General features: G+C 32.4%; 1 protein-coding gene across 2 annotated transcripts; it reads left to right on the top strand.

The window, feature by feature from the left end:
• Nucleotides 1-357: 357 nt before the first annotated feature.
• LOC120148717 (formin-like protein 17) lies at nucleotides 358-17,056 on the top strand. 2 transcript variants are annotated; one of them, XM_039161750.1, is made up of 17 exons: nucleotides 358-801; nucleotides 889-939; nucleotides 1,044-1,125; nucleotides 1,477-1,571; nucleotides 1,952-2,023; nucleotides 2,112-2,228; nucleotides 3,786-3,920; nucleotides 4,053-4,154; nucleotides 4,274-4,427; nucleotides 4,718-4,802; nucleotides 5,077-5,255; nucleotides 8,723-8,746; nucleotides 9,782-9,940; nucleotides 10,057-10,140; nucleotides 11,709-11,781; nucleotides 12,652-12,720; nucleotides 16,845-17,056. In XM_039161750.1, the coding sequence occupies exons 1-9, from the start codon at nucleotides 736-738 to the stop codon at nucleotides 4,409-4,411; spliced, it is 858 nt and encodes a 285-aa protein (XP_039017681.1). In that variant the 5' UTR covers nucleotides 358-735; the 3' UTR covers nucleotides 4,412-4,427; nucleotides 4,718-4,802; nucleotides 5,077-5,255; nucleotides 8,723-8,746; nucleotides 9,782-9,940; nucleotides 10,057-10,140; nucleotides 11,709-11,781; nucleotides 12,652-12,720; nucleotides 16,845-17,056. The 2 variants fall into 2 exon arrangements, with proteins under 2 accessions (XP_039017681.1, XP_039017680.1); XM_039161749.1 differs by having other exon boundaries at nucleotides 4,718-4,827.
• The last annotated feature ends 35 nt before the right edge of the window (nucleotides 17,057-17,091 follow it).

Below are 17,091 nucleotides of genomic sequence, written 5' to 3'. Positions count from 1 at the left end.
TGTGACCATAGTTGTTTTGAGATTATTGATTGTATGGTATTTTGTTTGGAAAATGTCTTGTGAAATGTTGATATATCGAACTTAGAAATTAGGCAATGCATTTGGATTATTTATATATGTAATATTTATTCATTCGGATAAAATTAGAATTCTGATGATATATGTTGTCAAGTTATATAAGGATGTCACTTTGGATTCAGTGGCCTCTGCCTTTGTGGCAGACCCAAATTTGGATGATTTGTAAGGTGTAAGGGTGCATGATTATTTGCATAACATTCGAAAAATGATTATTATTGCTTGTTTTAGAATATTATTATTATTATTATTTGTTGTTTGAAAAGTGTTATGTAAAATATGTTGATATATCAGATTTAGAATTTATGAGATGCATTTAGATTATTTGTATATGTAATATTTTGCATTCGGATTAGATCAAAATTCGAATGAAATATTTTATCATGTTATATTGGGTTTGGATTGATAGGGGAAGTTTAGTGTATTCACTTGATGTGTTGAAAATCACTTCGAATTAAGTGGCCTTTGTCTTTGTGGTAGACCCTACTTCGGATGGTGTGTTGTAGTTAGTGGTTGTATGGAACATACGTTTCGGACGGTGTGTAAGGTGTATGGGTGCATTATCATTTACATAATATACAGACTGTGATTATCATTGTTTGATTCGATCTATGATCTGATTACTTGCTCAGTATTTGGTGACAGTTTTTCCTAGAATTGATGACAGTGCCACCAGTAGAGTCTAAGCTAAGAGTTTTCTTATTCAAAATACAATTTTATTCCCAGGTATGAGGAGAACCTGTGTACTCAGATTGGTATGAGATGCTTTCTACTGTTGTTGTCACCTAATTGGTGCTTCTTGCACCTTTGCAGGTTTCTGATCTTAGAAATAGTTTGGACATTGTAAACTCTGCTGTTGGAGAGGCAAGTTAAGCTTTTTTTGGACATAAATTAGCTTTTCCAATTAAAGGTATTATTTCTCCTGAAGATTTTAGTCATTTAAACCATTTCACCAATGCATTCACCAGGTGAGGAATTCGGTCAAATTGAAAAGGATCATGCAAACTATTCTTTCTCTGGGAAATGCTTTGAACCAAGGAACTGCTAGGGGTGAGTGATTTAACTGAGGAGGTATATTTTATTAATAGATGAAGAACTATCTTATTTTAGTCATCTTTTTGTATCCCATTCTGCTTAGATAAATTTGTTAATGGGAAACAAGGTCAGTCTTTTCACTTCTGATTTGCCTTCTGTTATTCTTCTTGAATGAGTTGTGTATTTTCACTGTTTTCTTATTGTTAATTGAGTCTCTTAAATGTTTAACACGGTCCTGTAATCCTGTATTTTTACCTTAACTGCTAAGAATAGAAATCGAATCCCTAGATGTCATATCTGTACAAATTTTTCAAGAAGCATCAATTTGCTCCAAACATTTCAGAAATTTATGGTTCGTCCCCACAGGTTCTGCTGTTGGTTTTCGGTTGGATAGTCTCCTTAAACTCACAGATACACGAGCTCGGAATAAAAAGATGACTCTCATGCATTATCTTTGTAAGGTACAAGACCATCTACCTTAATTTTCTTGATTCTGATCTTTCCTGTTAAATTTGTTTGAATAACTTGAATATTCTTGTACTCCTACACTTATGTTTCAAGATGGAATGCCTGTCTTATTGTACCAAGTAAAATGCTTGAATGCGTGCAGACATTCACTGCATCCTTTTTCAATTTTGTTGAAGACTAATTTTCAAATTTAAAGGTTACTAATATCATGAAAATTATTGCAGAAAATGCATGGTATGTTGGGTTGTTTTACTTTTGCAATCATTAACTTATTGCCATAGTAGAAAATGCTTTTATTGACATTGCAAACCATACCTTATTATATGTGAGAATGTCGATTTATACTTTACTCTTTACGGCCTCTAACTTTTAGGTCCTGAGCCAAAAGTTGCCAGAATTAATAGATTTTCCAAAAGACCTTGCGACTTTGGAATCTGCAACAAAGGTAAGATTTTTATGGCCTTTTCAGGTCATATTTAAATTGCTTAACCTTTTCCATGTGATGTTAAGCAAAATTATTGATTACCATGCAGGTACAATTGAAATGTTTGGCAGACGAGATGCAAGCCATTAGTAAAGGGTTGGAGAAGGTCATCCAAGAACTAGCTGCCTCGGAAAAGGATGGTCCAGTGTCTGCAACATTTTGTAAGGTATTTCCTATACATTAAATTGCTATTTTGCATATCAATCAGGTTCTGCACATTTACATGTCGGTTGGATTTTCTTCTTATATTTCATGCAGTGCCTGTTAGGGACACCACAATCTTGGCTTTCCAAGTCTCCAAACCCGCTCTCCCCCCTTCCCTTAACTAAAATACATAATCTTTAAAGAGGAACAAGATGGTGCATTAAAGTTCTCAATCAGGATCTTTAGTAATTATTAGGTCAGTTTTGGCCTTTGCAGAAGCTAAATGGGAAGTTTAACTCAACATTGGTTAAAAGAAACTTGATTAGAGCTGTTTTGATCCGAGACTTTGATCAAAATCTCTTGAGCTTTAATCTCATGCAATATAGTCTATGATTCAGCGTTGGCTTTAATCTTTAGAGCCATTGGATTGAGATAAATCAAAGATTGAGATTAATTCGTTTTTTTAGTGAATATCTTTTCATTTTCCACGATTAATTTCACTCTTTAATTTCTCCCATCTACTGGTCTTAAAATGGTATAAACTAAAAGAGTTTTACACAGTATAATTAGATCCTGCCCTATATAATAACATTAATATTTAAATTATAGATTTAAATTATATTAATATGTTCTTAACATAAATAATTTAAATAATTCTAATATTATTTATATATTTTTAAATTAAATTAATTTATTCTTAAATTATATTGTTTATATAGTTTATAAATATAATAATATTATAAATATCATAAGAATTTAGGTATAATTACCCTTTTATCCTAAGCCAACGGTTGAAATCCCATCTATAAAAATAAAAACTGAGCACTACTTATCACCCATTTAAGAAACTTGCCCATTGATTATATCAATCAATTCTTTAGATTCTCAGGTTAGTTTCTTTTACCCAATTCTTGTATCTGTTACATTTTTCTTTTAATTTATACTTTTGTTAGATTATATTTTGTGATGAATTTTTTCTGGGTTTTTTAAAAATTTGATTTATATTCTGATTACAGATTATGGATTTTGTTTTTTTTACCTAAATCTAATAAATTGTTGACATTTGAGTTTTCATTTCTGATTACATGTTAGTGTTGTTTTGAACCTGTTATTTCATTTGCAAAGGTTTCTCAGTTCTGCATGTGACCAATTCCCTTTTATTTATGTCTGGTTTGGTTTCTCTTTTGTTGCGTTTCTCTGTGTTTGCTTAGTAAGAAAAAATACGAAAAATAAAATTTAGGACATTGTATTATTTGTTTGTAAAAATAGTTTCTATGTACTTCCATTTTCATTGTTTTCACATGTTGATGCCTTTGGTCTAGTGATTCAATTTGCTTTCTTCAGTTAACTCTGCCTTTTTTTATTCAAATTATTTTTTTAATGTGACAATCGATGAGTTATTTTTTTATTGCATGAATATGTTTATAATAGGCTTTCAATTCAGGTTTATTCTTCATAATTTCTCATATTTTGTTCCTTTTAATTTTGGTTTTTTCTTGACTTAAAATCTTTGAAACGTTTCAAATATGGATGATATTTTACTTTTATACAAGGGTTTGTTTACCTGATATTGATACAGCTTCAAGGGTTTACTATGAAACAAATGGTGTATCCATGGAAGACATGTGAAACTATCTGGTGTTCTCATGGACTAACCAAGGGTTCACTGGTTTACCTTAATTGTCCTGTCCAATTTATGTTTAAATCTACAAAGGTAACTATCCTTGAATCCAGGAACAACACAGGTTTAGCCTTAAAAATTCTCTTTCTTTTTTGTTTGAAACTTGGAATAAATAAGCCAATGAAGTAGTGGCAATTTTTATGAATATGGATGATTTGTTTACAGATGGAGATGCTATTTTGCTCAACGGTAGTTGATATTTCTTTCTTACTTGAGCCAATGGTTCTAACTAGAAAGATCTTTAAGGCATGGAATTCTTGTTCTCAAGTAAGCAACAATACCCTTTTTTTATTATTTGATTGACTTCTTTCTTGCACCCCCACCCTCCTGCATTGCCAGGGGTTGGGCTACATGAAATAATTATTGACATTGAAGATTTAATGCAGAAATCCAAAGTTGTGGAGACTGGCGAGCACACTCTAGCAATGCTTAAGGCAGAGAAAGAAGGACTAGAATCACCACTTCACAATGAGAAATGGTTGTCTGTCCAGCTAAAGCAAGAACTAGCATATGTAGAGGCTTAATGCAGACATGTACAAGGTATAATTTTATTAATTTATTCTTAAATTAATTTATTTGTATAATTTATAAATATAATAATAATATTTAAACTATAGATTATAAAATATTATAAGAATATACTAATTTAAATTATATCAAGGGTTTGGTGATCAGTTTTATTCACTCCTTTTGACCATCACTGTTGAAAGTAAAATCATTCATGGTTAAGTTTATAACTCCTATTGCGAAGGTATTATTGGCTAGAATTTACATGTTCAATATTTTGCAGCAAGCTTTCTTCTTGTTTATGCTCTCTTTTTTTTGCATAGGCTTCTCATATGGTCAACAATATGAAGGAAGAGATACTATATTATTCCATGCCGGAGTACCATTCTCGGAAGGAAAGTTTGGGTGGTAATACAAAGGGCTAGATCATTAAGTACCGTTTTTTATTTCTATCCCTTTATTTATTTATTTATTTATTTATTCTGCATATATGAAATGAATATGCTTTTGCTTCATATATTAGACAAAAGAAATGAAAAACAAGATGCTTTGTTTCTATCCTATCATGATCCTTGATATGTGTAATATTTACAGAAAATATATAAAGACTATGAGGTTAGAAATGCATGTGTTTACACATATTTCATCTATCTTGATTTTTTCTTTTCTCAATCTTGTACAGGTATGTGCTTATGAAAGCATGCAAGCTGGTATGTACCGACTTAAACATTTAGGAATCACACAACTAACAACTCTAACCAGTGCTATGAGTCAACTCTTGCTACTGCATCAAACATTGAATTGGAGCTGCAGAAAACTCCATGGAATCTAAGTGGCAATTTTGTTGCATGTACAAGCCAGGTAAAATGTTACTTCTACTAGTAAGGAAGTACTAATGTTTTTGCGCTTCAAATAAGCTATAAATCAACAAAATCACATATTTTGAAGCTGACATTTCCAATCATATTCTATAAAATTATATTAATAAATTCTTAAATTAAATTAATTTAGATTATTCTAATATTATTTAAAATATTTTTATAAAGCATTTTCCGTACATTGCTTATAGTGTTTTGATTTGTTTCCCTAATTGAATGGTTTTCAAAATTTGATTTATTAATTTATTCTTAAATGAAATTAAATTATTTGTATAATTTATCAAAATCATAATATTAATATTAATATTTAAACTATAAATTATAAACTATAAATTATTATATATTTGTTTTTTGGGGATTAAAATTGTTTATGCTTGAAATGCTGGCGTTGGGGGCTTAAAATATGGGCTTTGTTATCAGTCTTAATGTACTTTTTAGATTGAAACCTTAATTAATGGCATGCAATTGCTTGTTCTTTTTTAGATTTTTCATAGTTCCTATGCAGTTTCGCCCAAATTCGTAAAAACCTGATTGTTTGTGTAAATTTTGTTAGAGGAGTAAAGTTTCTAGGTAGTTGAGGATTTGATCGACTAATGATATGTAATTTGAAAGCTGACTGTTACACTTTTTTCAGGATGGTTATAATTCGGACAAGTCAAAGCAAAATACTGTTGATTTTACTGTTTGTGTGAGTTCCTAACCTTTTCTTTGTAAGATTAAAGAACTACTTTTAAAACCTAGGCGTTTTCAAAATTCAAAATTCAAATTTCCACGAGCCCAGGCATCTTTCCACCGACAACCACCAGTCGTCCGCCGCCATCGTCAGCCGTCATCCGCCACACTCCGACCACCGTTTTGAAGTCGTTTTTTCCTGGGAAGATCGCCAGCACAAGGTGTTTCCTATTCTGGGTTTGGTTTTCCGATTAAGACTCTTATTCGTTATAGATCTAAACGCCGCTCACGGTCGTTTTCGTCTCCATCCGTTGAACGTACACCAGACATCGCATCTCCTCCGTACTCAGAGCCTTTCTGCGACCATAACCCATTTCTTAGTGTCAAGAATAGTTGTATCTCTCCATGATTTTGTAGTGCGCAATTTCAGCAACAGACTCTCACTACTCCAAACCTTCTGCTTTTCTCCTCTGCCGACCCAGTCTTCAGACTCATCTATTGGTGGATTTCCTCCGACACTGCCCATTTAGCTTTGAGCTCTTGTTCTGGAAATTTTATATCCAGGGGTGATACGTAGACTTCAATTTACTTCGCCGGTAGAACAGACGCAGTGAGCAGTTTTGCAGTGAGCAGTTTCAGCAAGAACAGACGTTCACTGCTCCAAACCTTCTGCTTTTCTCCTCTGCTGTCCCAGTCTTCAGACTCATTTATTGGTGGATTTCCTCCGACACTGTCGATTCAACTCTGAGCTCTTATTATAGGAATTTTTTTTTCCAGATTAGTTCGTCAAGTATCTGGGTTTTTCACTTCATCAGTCTTTCATCACATGCCGGGTGCTGGAATCCACTCTTCTCTCCAGCAGAGACCTTCGGTCCATGCTCATACACCCTCTGCAGCTGCATCTTCTCCGCCATCTCACCCTTCTAATTGTGACGAGGTTCGTACTATCTTCATTATGGGTCTGCCTGAAGACGTCAAAGAGAGAGAGCTACAGAATCTACTTAGATGGCTTCCAGGTTATGAAGATTCGCAATTGAACTTCAAGGGAGAAAAGCCTAAGGGTTTCGCTCTCTTCTCAAATGCAAAATTTGCGGTTGCTGCCAAGGATGTCCTTCAGAAAATGGTTTTTGATGCTAAGTTGAAGTCTCTTTTGCACATTGAGATGGCAAGGAAGAATCTTGTTAAAAGAGGATTAGTTTCTGATTCTGATTCTTTTGACAATGGACGTTTTTCTGTTCATCCAGTATTGCCATTGCCAAATCCAGCTTCTCTAGGATCTCCTAGTACTCATGTGCCTGTTAAAACTGGGTGTTGCGTTAAAAAGTCTGCAGTAGATGGTGTCCACGAGGGAATCGGGGAGTCCACCACAAAGGGGTGCAGTAATGACAAGTCTGGATGTTACAAGTTATTTATTGAGAATTTACCAGAGAAGATCCATTGGAAGAGGTTTGGATCTTTATTTTGCTCTCACGGTCGGGTACTTGATGCTTTTATTCCAAATAAAAGAAATTCAAAAGGAGTTCGCTTTGGTTTCATTCGCTTCGCATCAATCGAAGAAGCAAGGAGAGCGATCTCAAAAATGAATGGCTATCATATCGACGGTAACAAAATTGGAGTTTCTTTCGCTAAATTCAAACCTCGACATTCCTATTGGAGAAAGTCCTCGACAGGTGTTTTTCGTAAGTCCGAGATGGGAGATGATTCGAGGAAGAATCTTTATAAAGCTGAAGGCGTTATATATGAAGAAAAACTTTAGGTGTTGAGCAATTGTCTAGTGGGATGGTGCAAAGAATTTATTAAAATCGGTCATCTCACTAGACAAATGCATGCAAAGGGCCTCACTGGCTTCTCCTTATTGAGAGCTGTTGGTAATGCAGTATTAATGATTTTCGAAGACTCTGCTTCATTGAGAAGTGTTGAGAACGATAAATCAAAGACTCTCGCAGAGTGGTTCTCCATAGTCGAAGCTTGGTCAAAGAGTTTGGTAATGGAGTGTCGCCGAGTATGGTTAGTTTGCGAGGGTGTTCCGTTTCACGTATGGAATTGGGATACTTTCAAGAACATTGTTGATTGTTGGGGTCAGTTACTAGCAATCGATGAAAGCTGTCAGTCACCATCATCCTTTGATCGGCCAAAAATTCAAGTCCTCGCAAAGGCTGGTGCGAGAATTGATGCGACGTTGGAATTGAAGGTTGGTGACAACTCCTTCAAGATCATGGTGCATGAGATAGAGCCTTCATTCAAGCCAAACTCTTGGACTCCTGAAGAAGACGAATCTCATTAGATCTTGTCTCTCTAATTGTGTTTTGATTTAGTTTATATGGTTGCAGGTGTTGCGTCCCTTTTGTATTATGTTCTGTTGCGTTGTTTTAATTCTATTGCTGGAGGTGTATTTAGAAATAAGGTGATTCGATTGTGACTTTGGATGAGGTTTTATGAGCTTAAGGTGTTTGTTGTAATGGGTATTATTATTAATAAACTTTGAGGTACTCTTTTCTTTCTTCCAATGTTCGTTAACATACTTCTTAGTATGTGAACGAATACGAAGAGAGTTTTTAATAAGACCTCCAACTTCTATAAAAAAAAAGAACTACTTTTAAAGTATGATGTTTATGCTACTACAATGGTGGCATAACCACTGTCGATTTTGATTCATTTTGAACTGTTAAGATTGTCCTTGTCGGATAATACTATCTAATGGATGTAAAACAGTAATAAGTTGCTTTGGTTTGCTAATTTCCTCTATGTGTTTGATAACGATTTCTTTGATTTTTATAGGTGCAAAATCTTCTTCAACAAATGGTGAGTTATAATTGGACCCTCTTTTGTTAGATTTTTTTTTGTGTTGACGGAATTTTGTTTGCAGCAATCTAAGTTTCAAACAATGTATGGTTCTATTATCACCAGAAATATCCTTTCAAATGTTCTTTCATAAGAGAAAAACTTTTGTCAACAATGTCTGATTAAGTAAATAGTTTATCGTAAATGTTAGTATCATTTAACGATATTTCTAGAAACCTAGAAATGGAGAAGATCTATAGCCGAAAAATGATGTATTTTTCTTCTATAATCCTATGGACGTAATGGACGTCAGGTATAACTAGAATGTACAAAACACCCCCTCACCGCAAGTAGGCGACGAGGGTCAAAGCTCAGCTTTGATCCACCACCGGGATACGTTACAGACTTACTTCTTACTAAATAATTTCTCTTTCCTGTTGAGCTTCTAGTTCTATTGTTACATAAATAGATTGAATTGTATAAATTAGTCTTTAGTTTAGTTATACATTTGAGACACTCTTTTCCTTCTTTCTATGTTTATTGAGATACCTTCTTGTATTTCAATGGATATGAAGTGGGTTTTAATGAGGCCTCCCTTTCTTATCGAAAAAAGTCTAGTTATGCATTTGCATGAAATCATAGACTATATTGACTAAGATTCTTTCTGAGATAGTGATGTGAACCTATATCTAATAGTTGCATTGATGGCCAAATTTGAAGTTCGAAACTTTCTTATGTTTCAATGGTTTAGCATTATTTTTTAAGTGAAAATAGTTATGCATTACTGTCAAGTATGGGACAGTAAATGTAGTTCATTGCCTAACCCTGGCAAGGAGAACACTCGAGACTCGAAATCTGTATTCAATATCAATTCAATTTAAGCTTAATTGAAAATCTATGGTTGAACTTGAAATCCTCTGATACAAAACACATACTCTGAGTATGTCTTGAATGCTTCTGTTTTATATATCTGCCATTGAAGATTTAATGTGTTCAGATTCACATTTTCTGTATCATTTGGTTTATTTCTTTCACTTAAGTTTTGAGTGCATGCAGAAATCCAAAGGTGAGGAGACTGACGAGCACACTCTAGCAATGCTCAAGGAAGAGAAAGAAGAACTAGAATCACCCCTCCACAATGAGAAATTGTTGTCTGTCCAGTTAAAGCAAAAACTAGCATTTGTAGCAGAGGCTTAAAACTCAGACCTGCACAAGGTATAACTTTTTCAAATGTATTATGATGGGCCACATAGTTCTTCGACTGTTTTAATTGTATAAGTTTGGAAAAGTAGCTTAGAAATTTTACTTACTAAATTCCTTTTGCATCTTAGAAGCTCCAATTCGTACGAGGTCAACTTGTCTTGAGCAGTGAAGATGTTTCAAATTAGAGATATACTTGAAACAAGGGAACAATGGTATGTTTCTTATAATGATTTGATTTGTTTCCCTTACTGATTGGTTTTCAAACTCTGATTTATTAATTTATTCTTAAATAAAATTATTTATATAATTTATTAATATAATAATAATAATATTTAAATTATAAATTATAAAGTATCATAAGAATATATTAATTTAAATTATATTAATATATTCTTAAATGAAATTAATTTAAATTATCATTGTTTGATTTGGATAATATATTCTTAAATTAAATTATATAATTCAAACTCAGATTATTAATGTTAGATTTGGATAATGATTATCATTGTTTGATTCAGATTATGATGTGAATTGTGACTTTATAGATTTTAAAGACACGATGTGCTAGATGATGTGAATTAAAATGTGATTTGTATAATGTTTGATTTAATGTGTCTCTCTGTACGGTGCAATATTTTTTTTGTTAGTTATCTGATTTATTGACATTTTCTTTGTTTATTGTGACCATAGTTGTTTTGAGATTATTGATTGTATGGTATTTTGTTTGGAAAATGTCTTGTGAAATGTTGATATATCGAACTTAGAAATTAGGCAATGCATTTGGATTATTTATATATGTAATATTTATTCATTCGGATAAAATTAGAATTCTGATGCTATATGTTGTCAAGTTATATAAGGATGTCACTTTGGATTCAGTGGCCTCTACCTTTGTGGCAAACCCAAATTTGGATGATTTGTAAGGTGTAAGTGTGCATGATTATTTGCATAACATTCGAACAATGATTATTATTGCTTGTTTTAGATTATTATTATTATTATTATTTGTTGTTTGAAAAGTGTTATGTGAAATATGTTGATATATCAGATTTAGAATTTATGTGATGCATTTAGATTATTTGTATATGTAATATTTTGCATTCGGATTAGATCAAAATTTGAATGAAATATTTTATCATGTTGTATTGGGTTTGGATTGATAGGGGAAGTTTAGTGTATTCATTTGATGTGTTGAATGTCACTTCGAATTAAGTGGCCTTTGTCTTTGTGGCAGACCCTACTTCGGATGGTGTGTTGTAGTTAGTGGTTGTATGGAACATACGTTTCGGACGGTGTGTAAGGTGTATGGGTGCATTATCATTTACATAATATACAGACTGTGATTATCATTGTTTGATTCGATCTATGATGTAAATTGTGACTTTATGCACTTTAAAGACGTACATATCAGCTTAAGATTTGAAGTGTGTTAAGCATTATCGTGCATCGTAATCTTTTAACAAATAAACTTGACAAGGCTCAAGCCTTACACCTTTGGGACGTTCTTGTTTACTCTCTAGTCTAGGCTTGATGAGAGTGACATCATTATGCTCTCCTTGACAACAAAATCCTCTTAAATGAATAAATGATGCCAAACTTCAGAGTTGACCGTTTATTTGAAAAACATAAAGCTCTGTGACCTCAATACTATCCCTGATTACATGGTATACTGTTCATGTGTTAGTTATGTTGCTGTCATTTTGAGAATTCTTGAAGTTTACTTTGTGGTACCATGTATTACATTACTGATATATCAAACTTGATTGACCATCTTATTTAGGACATCCAACTGAAGTTTTAGCTGATAGGGTTGTTATGTCTATACTTCCTCGGCCAACAACTGAAAGTAAAAGGTACTCTTACTTTCTCATTCTGTTAATTTTCGTTTATAATTTAAGTTCCGAGGAGATGTCGTTTTTCAAGTACCCTTGACTCTTACTTGTAATATTTAGAGATGGTTTTATTATTTTGTGGGAAATTTAGAAAGCCATGTAACCCGGCGATTTAAACACTGAAAAATGCCTTGTAACACATAATGGAAGAAAAACAACTGCTCAAAGTTTGAAAAGACCGTTCCGTATGCTTTAGTAATCCCAAGTGGTAGGTTTGAGTTATCTAATTAAGTCTTCATCATTTGTCTTTTGATCTGATGTTAATAGTTAATGAGCTCTTTTATCTATCTTTGCACTGGCAGTAATAGGTTCTTTTATCTAATGAAGTCCGACAAATGAAAATATGATTAAACAGAAGTCCTCATTTCCCACTCCACTCCCCTGGCTCATGAAAGTGGTGCCAAACAGGTTAGAAAATGATCAATTAAACGTGCTTGGGCAGTAAAGTTGACTACAAGTTTGAAAAGTGAAAAAACCTCAAGTTGTAAGAAAAGATGAAAGTTTCTTTTAGCGGTGACACAAAAAGTGTGTTGGCTGAAGATCAACAGTAGCAAGGAAATAGTAATATGGCTTTAGAAAGACTAAATGAAAAGGTTAATGGGAGTCCCACTGTTGGAATTTCAGATGGTCATGGTTCAACAGTAAATAAGTTGCCTTTAGCAAATAAAGCGACCTTATGTAAATGTGAGACCATTACAAATAAAACACAATGTTTTGTCTTTCAATAGAAGACTTTGAGGTTTAGTATTTCCTGTAAAGTCTATGATATGACTAAAATTGCCCATCTTTTCAATCAAATTGATGAAGTTTATTTGCTATATAAAATTGCAGGCTACAGGAGAGATGTTTAACTACTATGAAAGCAGACCTGTACCTCAAGATTACAATGGTGGCTCTAAGGTCATAAGAATATAATAATATTTAAATTATAAATTATAAAATATCATAAGAATACATTAATTTAAATTATATTAATATATTCTTAAATGAAATTAATTAAATTATCATTGTTTCATTTGGATAATGATTATCATTGTTTGATTTGGATAATTTATTCTTAAATTAAATTATATAATTCAAACTCGGATTATTAATGCTTGATTTGGATAATGATTATCATTGTTTGATTCGAATTATGATGTGAATTGTGACTTTATAGATTTTAAAGACATGATGTGTTAGATGATGTGAATTATGATGTGATTTGTATAATGTTTGATTCAATGTGTCTCTCTATAGGATGCAATATTTTTTTTGTTAGTTATCTGATTGATTGACATTTTCTTTGTTTATTGTGAGCATAATTGTTTTGAGATTATTGATTATAAGGTATTTTGTTTGGAAAATGTCTTGTGAAATGTTGATATATCGAACTTAGAAATTAGGCAATGCATTTGGATTATTTATATATGTTATATTCTTACATTGGGATAAAATTAGAATTCTGATGATATATGTTGTCAAGTTATATAAGGATGTCACTTTGGATTCAGTGGCCTCAGCCTTTGTGGCAGACCCAACTTCGGATGATTTGTAAGGTGTACCGGTGCATGATTATTTGCATAATATTCGAACAATGATTATTATTACTTGTTTTAGATTGTTATTATTATTATTATTTGTTGTTTGAAAAATGTTATGTGAAATATGTTGATATATCAAATTTAGAATTTATGCGATGCATTTAGATTATTTGTATATGTAATATTTTACATTCGGATTAGATCAAAATTCGAATGAAATATTTTATGATGTTATATTGGGTTTGGATTGATAGGGGAAGTTTAGTGTATTCACTTGATGTGTTGAATGTCACTTCGAATTAAGTAGCCTTTGTCTTTGTGGCGGACCCTACTTGGGATGGTGTGTTGTAGTTAGTGGTTCTATGGAACATACGTTTCGGACGGTGTGTAAGGCGTATGGGTGCATTATCATTTACATAATATTCAGACTGTGATTATCATTGTTTGATTCGATCTATGATGTGAATTGTGACTTTATGCACTTTAAAGACACCCTGTGAATCTTTTTGTCAAGGTGTGTCATTATAGGATGTTATACTTTGTTTGTGAGGTTTCTGATTGACTTACATTTTCACTTTTTATTACGATAATGATTGTTTTGCGATTATTTGTTGTCTGGTATTTTGTTCGAAAAATGCTACGTGAAATAATTGATATATCAGACTTAGAATTTATGTGATGTATTCGGATTATTTGTATAGGTAATATGCTTACACTCAGATGAAATTTGTTATAATGTTTTATTGGGTTGAGATTGATAAGGGAAGTTTCATGTATTTATTCGATGGGGTGAAATTCACTTCGAATTCAGGGGTTTATGCTTTTGTAGCGAATCGTACTTCGGATGGTCTATTGGAGTTAGAGTGGTTCTGAAAACTTACTTTTCGAACGATGCGTAAGTCGTATGGGTGCATGATCATTTGCATAATATTAGGACTGATTAATGTTTGATTTGGATTATAATTATTATTGGTTGATATGGACTATGATATGAATTGTGATTTTATGCTTTTTAAAGATATTGTGCAAATCGTTGGTCGTTGTTATAATATTTTTTCACGGTGTATCTCTCTAGGGTGTTGTATTTTGTTTCTGAGTTATGTAATTAGCTGACATTTTTTTTTGTTTATTATGAGCATGATTGTTTTTTTTTTGTTTGGAAAATGTTGTGTGAAATATTTTTATATTTCAGACATAGAATTTATGCGGTGCATTTGTATTATTTGTATATGTAATATTCTTCCATTTAGATGAAATATGTTATCAATTTATATTGGGTTGGGATTGATACGGAAGTTTTAGTGTATTCACTCCATAGGGTGAATGTAACTTTAGATTCAGGGGCATATGCCTTTTTGGTGGACCACACTTCAGATGGTGTGTTATAATTAGAGTGGTTCTCGGACTTTACTCTTTGAACAATAAGTTGTATGTGTGTATGATCGTTTGCATAGTATTCAGACTCTGATTATTAATGTTTAATTTGGAATATGTTTTTTATTGTTGTTTCGGGCTATGATGTGAATTGTGATTTTACACTTCAAAGATTGGGAATTGTTGGTCGCTGCTAGAATATTTTGTCAAGCTGTATATTTATAGGGTGTTATATTTTGTTTGTGATTTATCTGATTAATTATTTTTTTTTATTTATTGCGTGCATGAATATTTTACGATTAATGATTATCTGATATTTTGTTAAGAAAATGTTGTGTGAAATATGTTGATATATCGGACTTGGAATTTATACGATGCATTTGAATTATTTTTATATTTAATTTTTTTACATTTGGATCAGATTAGTGTTCGAGTGAAATATCTTATCATGTTATATTGAGTCTTGATTGATAGTTCAATGTATTCACTCGACATAGTGAATATCATTCAAATTCAATGGCCTTTTCCTTTGTGTCAAGCCCCATTTTGAATGGTCTGTAAGGTGTATGGGTCTATGAGTATTTGCATAATATTTTGAATATGATTATCGTTGTTTGATTTTGTCAAGGTGTGTTCCTATAGGGTGTTATATTTGGTTTGTGAGTTTTTTTTGATTGGGTGTCATTTTCTTTGTTTATTGCGAGATTTATTGTTTTGCGATTATTAGTTGTCTGGTATTTTGCTCTAAAAATGTTATGTAAATATGTAGATATATTGTACTCAGAATTTATGCGATGCATTCAAATTATTTGTATATATAATATTCTTACATTTGTATCTGATAAGAATTTGAATGAAATGTATTATTATGTTATATAAGGTTTGGATTGATAAGAGAAGTTCAGTGAATTCATATGACGGGGTAAATGTCACTTATAATTTCGAAATTAATGGTATATGTTTTTGTGATGGACCCCATGGGATTTCCAAAATGTTTGATAATAAATCAAATTTTTTGGTCCCATCCCCCTACGGGATTTCTAAAGCTGAACGTGGATGCTGCTATTAATGGTGATTGGAAGGCTTGCGATTTAGGCGGGATTTTAAGAGACGAGTGTTGCACAGTGTTAGGATCTTTTCAAGAAGCTGCTGGTCTGGGTCCTTCTTTAATGGAATTTAAGGCCATTAAACATGGTTTAATTTTCTTTGAATCTTCTAGCTGGTGCTCTAAGAGACGGTTGATTATTGAGAGTGATAGTATGTTGTCTGTGGAGTGGATTAAGAAATTGCAGATAAGATAAGGAACTTGGAGGGCGTTATTCGTTGGATAGTTAGGTTAGCAAACTTAGAGGCAGACGTTTTAGCAAAGTCTAAAATTGGCTAAGATAGGGAGTTTTGGTTTGGTTTTGCTTTTTTCTTGTTTTTTGGTATTATCTATTGTACGGGGGGTAAGTTTGGTTTTAGCAAAATCCCAAATACATTGTGATGAATGTAGATGCGGCCTTTTTCTTGATTTTTTTAGGTTTTATTTTAAAAATTTGATTTATTTTCTGATTATATATTTGGGATTTTGTTTTTTACCTAAATCTAATAAACTGTTGACATTTTGGGTTTTCTTTTCTGATTACATGTTAGTGTTGTTTTATTTGTAAAGGTTTATCGGTTCTATATGTGACTAATTCATTTTCATGTATGCCTGGTTTGGTTTCTCTTTTTATGTTTTTCTATGTCTTTGCTTTCTAAGAAAAATTATTAGAAATAAAATTTAGGACATTGTATTTTTAAATTATTTGTTTGTAAAAGTAGTTTCTATATATATGTCTACTTTTACAAACAAATATGTCTTCTTGCTCTATACTTTACCTATAAATATGTCTTATTTTCTCTCTTTCATATGGGAATTAATTTTTTATGGAAATTGTAAAGTAGGTTTGGGACTCGGAAAAGAGGCTCTTGTCTCATGTATATGTCTTTAAAGAAGAAATTACTTCTTTTGCAGTTATGCAAACTAGTCCCGACATGCAAGTCTAGCTTCGGTTCTTTGCTCTACTGTAGTTTATTTCAACTTTCAAAAGAGCACATGCGACAATTGAATTTTTCATATCGATTTAATTTCTAAATTTGCAGGTATGTTGGAGATTCTGATGGCAACATCAAGAGTTTTAAGATTTAACCAGAAATACGTCATGTTATACAAATGAAATACACTATACCTTTCTTAGCTTCTCATGGTAAGTAGACGTACATATCAGCTTAAGATTTGAAGTGTGTTAAGCATTATCGTGCATCGTAATCTTTTAACAAATAAACTTGACAAGGCTCAAGCCTTACACCTTTGGGATGCTCTGGTCTAGGCTTGATGACAGTGACATCA

The sequence above is a fragment of the Hibiscus syriacus genome, unplaced genomic scaffold, assembly GCF_006381635.1.
Source record: "Hibiscus syriacus cultivar Baekdansim isolate YM2019G1 unplaced genomic scaffold, ASM638163v2 tig00110985_pilon, whole genome shotgun sequence".
Lineage (NCBI taxonomy): Eukaryota > Viridiplantae > Streptophyta > Magnoliopsida > Malvales > Malvaceae > Hibiscus > Hibiscus syriacus.
Note: the sequence above shows the minus strand (reverse complement) of the source record. Positions and strands in the feature narration are given on the sequence as shown.

Bases quoted from the DNA above. Each gene is read 5' to 3' on its own strand.
- LOC120148717 (XM_039161750.1), top strand. From the start codon at position 736: ATGACAGTGCCACCAGTAGAGTCTAAGCTAAGAGTTTTCTTATTCAAA. The intron at 940-1,043 runs GCAAGTTAAGCT...TGCATTCACCAG, and splicing joins TAAACTCTGCTGTTGGAGAG to GTGAGGAATTCGGTCAAATT. The intron at 2,229-3,785 runs GTATTTCCTATA...ATATTGATACAG, and splicing joins TGTCTGCAACATTTTGTAAG to CTTCAAGGGTTTACTATGAA.